General features: G+C 31.7%; 1 protein-coding gene across 4 annotated transcripts; it reads left to right on the forward strand.

Moving 5' to 3' along the window:
* Positions 1-1,344: 1,344 nt before the first annotated feature.
* On the forward strand, positions 1,345-10,278 carry LOC105171999 (protein NLP9). 4 transcript variants are annotated; one of them, XM_011093305.3, is made up of 7 exons: positions 1,345-1,646; positions 2,279-2,370; positions 2,665-3,621; positions 4,986-5,030; positions 5,117-5,869; positions 6,209-6,332; positions 8,933-10,278. In XM_011093305.3, the coding sequence occupies exons 3-7, from the start codon at positions 2,722-2,724 to the stop codon at positions 10,012-10,014; spliced, it is 2,904 nt and encodes a 967-aa protein (XP_011091607.1). In that variant the 5' UTR covers positions 1,345-1,646; positions 2,279-2,370; positions 2,665-2,721; the 3' UTR covers positions 10,015-10,278. The 4 variants fall into 4 exon arrangements, with proteins under 4 accessions (XP_011091607.1, XP_088742120.1, XP_088742118.1 ...); XM_088885994.1 differs by lacking the exon at positions 1,345-1,646 and having other exon boundaries at positions 1,667-2,370; positions 8,933-9,163; positions 9,348-9,496; XM_088885992.1 differs by lacking the exon at positions 1,345-1,646 and adding an exon at positions 1,671-1,949.
* Positions 10,279-11,681: the final 1,403 nt, after the last annotated feature.

Raw genomic sequence — 11,681 nt, forward strand, 5'->3', positions numbered from 1 at the left:
GAAATCGCGTATATAAGTATAAGATATTTGTTCTTTTAGTCATCGGAAGAGCCGGTAATTAATAACTAATGTTTTTATACTGTTCACACGCATGATATAAAATCTCCGACTAAAAGTAAGAAGTCATGAAAGTTTAATGCATTTATATATTATTTTATTATTTTCAAAAATAATGTCCGGAAGTCATTAGTAATATTATTATATCATAATTTTAATTGAAATTGATATATTTTTTTTAATCAAAAAGTATCTATATTAACATATAAATATAAATAATATATAGTTAAAACTTATGAGAAAGAAATTATATATGTAGAGGGAGGAGGGATCTACTTATATTCTCTACACCTAGCTTAATTAGGATATATATATATATGAAGGGATCTACTTATATATATATATATGAAGGAATCAACTCAAGCAACACACTATTGACCCTACATATAGCATGAAACAATGATACAATATTGTCAAGATGTGTATATAATAATTAATATTTAAGCATAATATTTGAATGTTGAAGCGTAGAATGATTAAAAATAGGGATAATTATATATATATATATATTTTTCTGAAATTTGATATAATTACACAGATATTTTATGATTTGACAAATTATAGTTAATACCCATAAGGTTTGCTTTCATCTAACAGATAAGTTTGTCCGTGAAATTTATCGAATTGTTAATATTAACTAAAGACCGGATAAAAAATTATAGGGTATTAATTACATTTTGACATTCAAACAACGATTGTTTTTGCATTTGGCATCTAAATTTTTCTTTTGTGTTAACTTGTCATCTCAACTTTATGAAAGTTTTGCACTTTGCCATTTGGAACTGTTTTTTCACCAAATATTTTGTCAAAAAAATATCACATGCACTGGACATGTGATACTTAAAGGTTATAAATGTGGTATTTTTCACATATATATAACAAGTGATGTTTTTTCTGCAAAAAAAAATCAACAAAAAATACATCATATATGACAAAGTGCAAATTTTGTTTAATTGAAATGGTAAGTTAACAAACAAAAACAGTTTAAATACCAAAGTGTAAAAATGATCATAATTTTTTTGTTAATATCAACATTTTCGATACATTTAATAGATTTGCATATAATATTATCATCCCTTATATGAATCGATAAATTGTAGGATCCCAATGTCATCAGAACTGATGGGACCATTCTGGAAATAGATAAAATCAACCGAGTTGGCTTCGCGAGTGTCCGAATAATTTTAATCTCTATAGTATAAAAATATAAGAAATATTATATTATTAGTATATTTAGTTTGCACAAAGTAGAGATGAATAAATTACCTTAATTTGCATCATTAACATAGGAGGATCTCTTCACTTGCCATTATTACACCAATATTACGCCCTTCATCACTAGTTTAGATTGAGATCTCAAACCACAGCCAACACAATATCACACTCAAGACCTCTCTCTCTCTCTCTCTCTCTCTCTCATAACGCAGACACAACATGCACTCTCGTTTCGTTCCTTCTCCCAGCCTCGGATGGAGAGAGAGAGAGAGACTGGTTGTATGCGGGCGTCAGACGTTTTGGTCACGGGAAAGAATTACAGCTGAAATTGGAAACCAGTTCAAGAGCTTCTAATTATAGTAATAAAATCTGAGGTACTGACGACAACTAGATCTCTATACTCTCCTCCCACTTTCCCTCTATAGCTATGCATTCGTCATTTTTCTATTTCTGACAGGAGGGCTCATTCGTTTCGACCGCCTTCTTGCTCTTTTTCCAGTTATTTTCTTGAATATCGGGGGGGTTAAGAATGAGATTACGAGGTTTCAGTTTGTGGGCTCGAATGGGTTTTACAGAAACTAATGCTCTCATTCATAAATAAATATACTCCGAGAAGAACTGTATCAAAATTTGAGGTCTTTCTCTAGTTCTTGTTGCAAGTAAGTCAATTAGTTGAGGTAATATTGAGGCAACCCGTTTGCTCTTTTTGTGGTTTGATTGAGGAATAAATGCTCCACAAGGTTATTTAATTCATAGAGAAAAGAAGACTTGGACAACCATTTAGTTGGTGTTTCTTACCGGAACAGGGAGCAGGGGGATATCCAAGATTTATTGTCTCAATATCTAGTGCTCATTTTTGTTTAATGCTATTCTAATACTTGAATGAATGTGTGGCCTTTGTACTCATATGGCTTGCAGTGTGATATGAATTCGGATGGGTTTCAGTGTGTGGTTCTTTTGGTGATTTGATTCGTTGTTTGCTTGGTGAATATTTGGAATATTGCAGGAGACCCCCTCTCTTGGTTAACTAAGACTTCTGGCTTTTTATTAGTCGGTTGAAGTTTGCAGCTTTTCCAGCTATATCTCTGAATCAGTGAGGTGAGTCCAGAATAGATGTTATTTGTCATTTTCTCAATTACTACTAGTAGAAAACTATGTCATGTCTACATTTGTTTATCAAAAAGAAAGTAGAGTGATTCTAGTTTATGGTTGTTACTGGACTTTTTCTGTTTGAATAAGAGTAGGTGTACTGGGAAACTCGGTTGAAACTTTGGGGATATGTTGATTTAGATGAATAAAATACGAAGTCGGCTGTATGAATTCAACTGTTCTATAGTCCGTTAAAATTTGTTTTGAGGATTGTTTGGATGTTATTTATGTATTGTCTTGTAGGTTGTAATAGAGTACTCCTTCTTGAGTACTGGTTATTTCGCCTAAACATCGAGGCAGATGGATGGTATGGTTGTGACTTCAATGGAAGAAAGTCTACGAGGCTCGAATTTAGGGGATGCATTGAGTAATGTCGTTGAGCTGATGAACTATGAGTCATGTGATGGATGGCACAACAGCCCGGGTGATTTGTCGAATCAAATGTTTCCCTGTCTTGCCATGCCGTCTGCTTCCCCCACAAACTCCGGACCCTTAGACAGACTCATCTTCATGGAACAATATATTTCAAGAAATTTTGTAAAGGATTCCGATGTTACAGGAGGTTTGTTGCCTGGTGGAGATAGAATGATGTTTCAGCAAATGGAAAGACAGTTCCCTTTTCTAATGGATTCTACAGATGATACGATTGAAGTTATGGAGATGGGAGATATTAGCTCAAGAAAGCTTAATGCAACGGCTAATATAGGAAATGGTGTGATCCCAAGGCCTCTAAGACCATCACTGAATGAGAAAATGCTTAGAGCTCTACATCTTTTTAAAGAGTGGTCAGGAGGAGGTATTTTGGCCCAGGTGTGGGCTCCAATGAAGAATGGTGGCAATTACATCTTGACCACTTGTGAACAACCTTGTTTACATGACCAGAAACTTTCTGGGTATCGTGAAGTGTCTAGATTATTTACCTTTGCTGCAGAACCTAGTCCAGGTTCTTTTCCCGGGCTTCCAGGACGTGTGTTTACCTCCAAAATTCCAGAGTGGACATCAAATGTGATATACTACAATAAAGCTGAGTACTTACGGATACAATATGCTATTGATCATGAAGTCCGTGGATCTATTGCGTTGCCTGTGTTTGAAGATGATTCACTTGACAGGTCATGTTGTGCTGTTTTAGAACTTGTTACCACAAAGGAGAAACCAAATTTTGACTTGGAGATGGAACATATTTGTCGGGCATTGCAGGTATTTTTTTTCTCAGTTAATGTTGAATTTGCTTTTAGTTTGGACCTTTAGGACCCCCCCTTCCCCCATCCTCGTGACAGGAAATAAGTAGAACAAATAAATTGGTATATTTAACCGTTTGAGGACATGATTAGGATAGGAAGAGGCATTGGTGGCAGTGGCAGATATAAAACCTTAGTTTAGCGTAGTAATCAATACTTCAATTGGGTTGGGTATTGCGGGTTCGGGTGGTTCGGGTCGGGTACCCATAATTTTGGATAGCTAAAATATCAACCCAATCCTAACCCAAAATTTGTTGGTACCCAAAAGTTTTGGGTACCCGATAGTTGGGTAGATTGGGTACCCATTTTTTCTTTTTCTTAAATTTAATGTTTTAAAATATTTTTTTTTTTCTAAATAGCATTTTGAGGCACAAAGATGTGCATATGCCTCTGAAATCATTTTTCTGCCTTGGCTGTTAAGACAGAGGCCGTTCAAACAGCCTTGTTTTGAACTAAAACATTTTTTTTTAATTTATTATAATTTTAGTTTCAAATTTTATAAATTATAAATATTTTAGCAACTATTCTAATTATTTAGTATATTATGAAGAAGTAGAAACTAGAAAAATTTAACTCTAATTTACCAAATTAAACAATAAAATGTTGGAATAAATTTTATTTAACCATTATAAACTAAAATATAACAAAACTGGATATTAAGGACTAGCTTTTGGGTTTGATAAATTTATTTCACCTTTTCCTTGAGATATTTTAGGACTTATTGAAACACAAATTATAGGAACAAAAAGAAATTAAAAGAATTTTTGGAAAGGATTGTTTATTAGGAAGGAAAAAGAAGAAGATTTGAAAGGATAAAAAAAGATTGTTTTTTTAATGTCAACTACCTGAGCTATTCAGGTAGGACTCCCCTACCTGAACCCCGGCTTGAATTTTTAAAGTCGGATATCGGGTTACTCGATACTTAATTTTTTTTAAAAAATATAATAAAAAATTCAAATTTGATCAAATTGGGTCGAAACCCTGAATTATCCTACCCGAACACCTAGCCCTAACTATAATTGATTTTATGCTTAAGTTTTGCTATGTCATTTGGGCTAGTTGAAATTTTAGTAATGGTTATAGGAGTATAACTCATCATTTTGTCTGGTTGCATAAGTGAACTAGGAGATATTGTAAACAACTTAGCATCTAATAGTAACTATATAAGTAATTTAGGTCTAATTGTTTTGCATTTACTTTGTGCTTCTCAGCTGTAGAGGGGATTCAATTTAAATAATTCTAGATTCTCTTCTTTCTAATATCAAACTAAAATCATATTATGCCACTTAAATTTTTTTAACACTTAGTTGTTCACATTTCTAGGCCGTGGATTTGAGCAGCACTCAACCTCCTCGACTCCCTTCCCAGGTTTGATAAAGGTTTTTGTTTGATCAATTGAATTCCTTCATCATCATATATTCAACTACTTTTTAAATTATGTTGTTACTTAGCAGAGTCTCTCAAAGAATCATAAAGCGGCTTTAGCAGAGATAACAGCTGTTTTACGTGCTATTTGCCATGCTCATCGTTTGCCACTTGCGCAAACATGGATTCCTTGTAGTTACAAGGCAGATTCTGGTTGTGAGACTGTACGTGTCAGAGGACAAAATACAAGCCCGAGCGAAAAATATGTACTGTTCATTGAAGAAACTGCCTGCTATTGGGGTGACACAAATATGTATGGGTTTGTGCATGCATGTTCGAAGCATTATCTTGAGGAAGGACAAGGTGTAGTGGGAAAATCTTTTCAATCAAATCAGCCCTTCTTCTACCCTGACGTAAAGGAATACCATATAACTGAATATCCACTCGTTCATCATGCTCGGAGATTTGGACTAAATGCCGCTGTCGCAATTAGGCTAAGAAGTACTTACACGGGCGATGATGACTACATATTGGAGTTCTTTCTTCCCGTAAACATGAAAGGGAGAATAGAACAACAGCTCTTACTTAATAACCTCTCGAATACCATGCAGAAGCTTTGCACGAGTTTGAGAAAAGTGTCGGATGCAGAATTGCTCGGGACAAACAATTGTAAGGTCAGGTTACCTGATGGTGCAACAAAAGATGGGTCAACTTTTGCATCATTCATGAAGAGTTCTGAACCGTCTCTCATAATTGATAATCTTAAATCCGTTGGTAGAGCACCTGAACACATATCTGTATCAAAGACTAAAGAAATAAAAGACGATGGTCCTCCTGAACAGGTACTTATAAATTTGCTTTTCTATTTACATACGATTGAATCTTATACATCTTTCTACCTGCAAGGATGTTAGTTTTTAGCAATACCCCTGTTATTTCAACATAATATGTTTGATAAAATATTTTGCTATTTGAACATAAGCATTTTTCTTGTAAATTAAGAAACAAAAATAGTTACATTATACGACTGGTCTTGGGTTGTTGAAACTTTAATAATTTCATTATAAATGATTGAATTAAATACAAAAAACATTACAACGTTACTTTCTTGTTTTTGGTCTTCTAACAACTATGATTACTTGATCCACTTGGTGTCCCTAAACAGAATTGTTTCCTTGCAGACAATGGTTCGATTAAAGAGACAGGTGGAGAAGAAGAGAAGCACGTCTGAGAAACACTTTAGCTTAAGTGTTCTTCAGCAATATTTTTCTGGCAGCCTTAAGGATGCTGCAAAAAGCCTTGGCGGTGAGTCATTAATGTAGTTGCATAGTCCACAAAGTTTGATCCAACCATTTTTTCTATATTGGTAACTCAGTCATATAACTAAGTTGCTTACTTAAATTAGTAGATAAAATGTGAATCAAACCATAAAGTACTTCATATGAATCATATAACTAAGCCTATCTGTTGTAAAAGTTTTCTAAAAATGAGGAAAGCTATTATAGATCTATATTATATATAAAGTATGAATCCACAAATATTTATACTTTTACTTAAGTACTCCTTTTAATATTTAATAAAAATTAGTTATAAAAAAATTTGATATATAAAGAAAAAAGAAAATAATTTAGTAGTTCTAATTACTCTAAACCACTTAGAGAATTAATAATATATCCAACTAAAATAAATGAATATGCAAATAATATTTCTAACACAATCACTTTGCTTGAAGAAATCTTGATTGTTTTAAGAAAAAATTAATTTACTAGGCACAATAAAATTTAAAATAAATAACATATGAATAATATATAAAATACTAAATTACCCTTACTTAAGCACTCATTTTAATAATAAATAAAATTAGTTATAAAAATAAAATTTTATTAAAACAAGAAAATGTTTAATAGTCCGAAATTTCTAATTGCTTCCAACTACGTCGAAAATGAATAATATATTCAATTAAAAGGAATAAATGTGCATATAATATTTCTATGCAATTACTTTGCTAATTTTTTTAATTATTTTAGGAAAAAATAATTTATTATGGCACATTAAAAGTTAAAATAAATAATGCATAACTAATATATAAAATATTAATCTAAACTTAAATCTAATCTAATTTATATATAATAACGAATAAATACCAAAATTTGATTGCGAATATAAAATATCAACCTTATTAAATTAGAATTGCTATTAAAAAAAATAAAAATAGTGACTTCTGATAGATTTTATTTTAATATTAGTAGGTAAAATATACCATGCCCCCTTGAGATTGAAGAATAGTGTAGACAATAATATTATAAATAACTAATTTAAAATTAATTTATAGAGTAGTAAATACAATTGACATAATTCATAGGCTCTCGTGACACTTTGAAAGAGTTTAGTCAATTTAAATTAAATTTCTATTAAAAAAATAAGTAAACCATTCGATAACATCATGAATCAATTAGCAAAAAAGTAGAAGTAAAAGATATCGATAAAAAGTAACAATTTAAAGGGTTTATTCAATTTGAATTATTTTTATTAAATATAATTAATGTGGTATATCAATTAAATTTAAAAATATTTAGAAACAAAAAAATATTCATAAAAGCAAAAAAGAAATATATGGTGTATGATTTATATTACGATAAAAGTAAGACTTTAAGATAATTGTATATTAACACAATAGTTATAGACTAAATTTTAATTCTATAATTATATTTTTATATTAAGTAAGTTAACAAATTCTAAATCAACTTAGTAACAACAAAATAATAAATAGAAAATGAGTTAATTATGTTGAAACTAGAAATAAAAGATAGTAAATAAATAAATCAAAGAGAAATATGTTTTTCAGGAATATATATATTTATAAAAATAACTTAAAAGTTTAACAGTACTAAAAATAAAATTTATATGTGAAAGTAAAAGCACCAACTTATTAAATAGAAATTGTTTATAAAATTCAATTATTAAGTGAATCTCTTATTATTTAATTATTTTAGTATTGAGTAATTCTAAATACATATTATAACTTTTACATCTATTTCTTTTTATGTTAATAGCATAAAAGTATTACAATAACAAATATAATACAAAAGATAAGTTGTAAAATAATATAGAAATAAGTAGATGTATATGAATAAGATCAAGAAGTCAAACTAAAATATGAAATTATAAATTGCAATATAAAGCCGAAAATAAAATTTTTATGCAATAATATTTTAAAATTTAAAATTTAATTAATAAAAGCATGTAAACAATACTTTGACAATATTTAAAACTGATATTGAAATATAATTAGCTTACTTTATAGGAACTTGCAATACCAATATATAATGGTTCGATTAGATTATATTTTTATTAACAATAGTTAATAAATAATTAGTTTGAAATAGTATAATGACAATAAATTAAAATAAATGACGTTCAAGATATAGTAGCAAAAGAAATTATATTTCATACACAGAATAATATAACAAAAAGTAAAACAAAATTAAAAACATAGCAAACAGGTGTAATGCAACCTACAAATAAAAATTAATCAATTTTATTAAATTGGATGTTTTTGTAAATCTAAAATAAGGATCTTTTACTATTTATTAATATTGGATTTTTGAATGTTACTAGTTTTATATATTAGTACCAACTAGTTTCCTTATCAATTAAAATATTATTATCAATTTATTTGAAAATATTATTGTATGTACTAATGGTTCAATGACCGAAACATTAATAATATGATAAACTTAATAATTTTTATAACTAACTAGAAATGATATATTTACCTTTAAAAATATGTTTCTGCACTTCTGTCGTATGTCATTGTTTCTAGTTTATTCATATGGTAATTAGAGTAAATAATCTTTTAAAGACTTCGTACAACACCCTTAATTTTGTGAATCACATTTATGCAGTCTGCCCAACTACTCTCAAGAGGATATGCCGACAACACGGGATCTCTAGATGGCCTTCCCGCAAGATAAATAAGGTGCATCGTTCATTGAAGAAAATACAAAGTGTGCTTGAATCTGTTCATGGTGTAGAAAGAGGACTCAAGTTTGATCCTAACACAGGAGGGCTTATAACTGCTGGCTCGTACCTCCAAGAATTTGACACGAGTAAAAGTTTTCTCTTGACCAATACAGGTAGTCTTTCCAAACAACCACATTCGATTATCCAAAATACAATATCAACATCCTCAACATCTTGCTTTAGCTCTGAAGCAACTGATGTGAAAATCAAAGAAGAATACGGACAACATGTTCGTTGTTCTTTGAACGAGAAATGTAAACCCAAAGATAATCTCGTGGAAACTTTTGACAATTCCAGATTGGCTGCATTAGATACAGGACCATCATGGCCAGCCAGTCTAAATACTGTGCCTTGGACGACTTCATCGATGGGTCCGGTAGAATTTTTCCTTTCGAAAGAACATAACGGTTGGGAAGTATGTGGTGGCAATATCGGTGCAGAGGGTTATGAATCTCGTCTCATTTCTGGATGCTCAAGTGCCATTTTTGCTACCAATGAGATTGATACGAGGTTGAAAGGAAGCACGATAGTTGATGGGGACGACGTAGTCGTTGAACATAGCCATCCAACGTCAGTCATGACAGACTCGTCCAATTCATGCAGCACAAGAAGTTGCGATGAAAAGGCGCCTCCAAAGAATGAGGTGAGCTGTGGTGATAGTGGGACTAAAATTACTGTAAAAGCCGTGTACAGAGATGATACGATTCGGTTCAAGTTTGAGCCATCTCGTGGGTGTTTTGAATTGTATGAAGAAGTGGGGAAAAGGTTCAGACTCGAGCGAGGGCAGTTTCAACTCAAGTATCGAGACGATGATGAGGAATGGGTGATGCTGGTGAACGATTCGGATCTTCATGAATGCCTTGAAATATTAGATTTTCTCGGCACTCACACCGTGAAGTTCCTTGTTCGTGATGTGCCGAGTGCAACTGGAAGCTCAGGTAGTACCAACTACTTCTCCTCCTGATGTTCTGGTAGGCATCCATGCAATACTGAAATCACCATTTCATATTTTTTGCTTTTTCTTGCTTTTGGTGTGTATTAGGAGAAGTGTGTTGGATATTTGATTTATCTCAAAGAAGTACCAAGGTAGTAGCAGAAGGAAAATAGGATAGTCTCTAGTTATGTATGTGCTGTGTACACTAGTGTTTCTTTTCTTTTCGCCCCATCGCTTGTAACAGAGTTGGAAAGCATTAGTATGTGAAATATAAAAAATAAAAAATTTATGTAATTACATCTTTCTTGATCTGTGATGCAATTTATATACATATTAACGGAGTCAAGTTTTATTAACATCATGTCAATAAGAAGTTTATATATTTTATTTGGTCAGTTTTTTTTTTCTTTTGTTGCAACCCTGTTAATATACCTATATATTCAATTCTACTTTTTTCTCTTTTGAGAGAAAATAATTCTATGTTTACATCAATATTTTAATAATCTTAGTAATTGAATAATATATCGGTTCAATCAATTTATTGATATAACAAAGAACTATGGCTAAATAACAATAAACTTACATAAAGTAAGATAAATACTGACTTATCTAGAGGAACTTGAATCCATGCCCTTAAAGTGATTTATGGGACTTTAGCCTTAATCACTAGGCTAAGACGCGATTGATCGATTTCTCTTTTTTCTCTTTGTTCAATTTTAGTTGATAGTATCAAAATGGTATTAGTCCAAGACCGAAATAGGGCCATAAATTGTGTGAGCATATAAACTTGCACCCTATTTTCTAGGCTTGTGTGCATTGTTGCACTTGTAGGAGCTGACTGGTCCATGTGTTAGTTGATAGGCGAAACATTGTATTAATATTCAATGGTTAAATATTCTTCACATCCATTACGAAGAGGAAATAACTGACTTACTTTGCATTATAGCAAATTCGAGAGCTTAGAGGAGAAGCATGGCCTTGCTAAGCTAATTAATGGTGGTGATGTCCAGTTAGTGCTCATGCCTTCACTTGCCCTAGGTGGTGGGTGTTAGGGGAATAGATAGGTGCCCAATTTGTGCTTGGATCCCAGAAGTTTAATGCGACCATTATGCTCTTTGTGGTTTGTGATTATAGACCAATGGTGGTGAATAGTTCATTTGCCCCTTCCACAGAAACGTCGAACATATGTTGAAGCCACCAGGAGGACTTGTATGCCAGTATCCAAAAGGTGAATGCTCCTAGGTTTGAGCTAATCATGTGTAAGGAGTTAATACTGAACAATGTGTGTGTGGGGTATTGCGAGATACTCTATGCACTATGTCTCTTTCAAGAAGCAAGGGTGTGTTGTAGGTACGTGGATGAGGGTGGTGTTACAGATGACTAGTACTTGAATGTTAGAATGAATGGCATATTGTATTACATAGTGATAGTTTCTAAATAACTTCTTGTGGTTTCTTTATGTAATATTGACAAATTGACCATTATGTCAAATGATGCTCATCTACAACTATTATGCAGTTGTTAATCAAATTAGAAAATGTTCATCTTCTAAAGTTCACCTCATCTCCTATTAATGACGATTTTTAACCTGTTTAGCAATATTGAATTTCTTAACAAATAGTGCAACATTTCGACAGAGGAATGTGATTGACATACATTTCCCTAACAAATAAATACCCATTTCAGAAGAGTCAATT

This window comes from Sesamum indicum, linkage group LG10 (assembly GCF_026168435.1).
Source record: "Sesamum indicum cultivar Baizhima isolate 11 linkage group LG10, ASM2616843v1, whole genome shotgun sequence".
Taxonomy (NCBI): domain Eukaryota; kingdom Viridiplantae; phylum Streptophyta; class Magnoliopsida; order Lamiales; family Pedaliaceae; genus Sesamum; species Sesamum indicum.

Bases quoted from the DNA above. Each gene is read 5' to 3' on its own strand.
- LOC105171999 (XM_011093305.3), top strand. From the start codon at position 2,722: ATGGATGGTATGGTTGTGACTTCAATGGAAGAAAGTCTACGAGGCTCG. The intron at 3,622-4,985 runs GTATTTTTTTTC...TCACATTTCTAG, and splicing joins ATATTTGTCGGGCATTGCAG to GCCGTGGATTTGAGCAGCAC. The intron at 5,031-5,116 runs GTTTGATAAAGG...GTTACTTAGCAG, and splicing joins CTCCTCGACTCCCTTCCCAG to AGTCTCTCAAAGAATCATAA.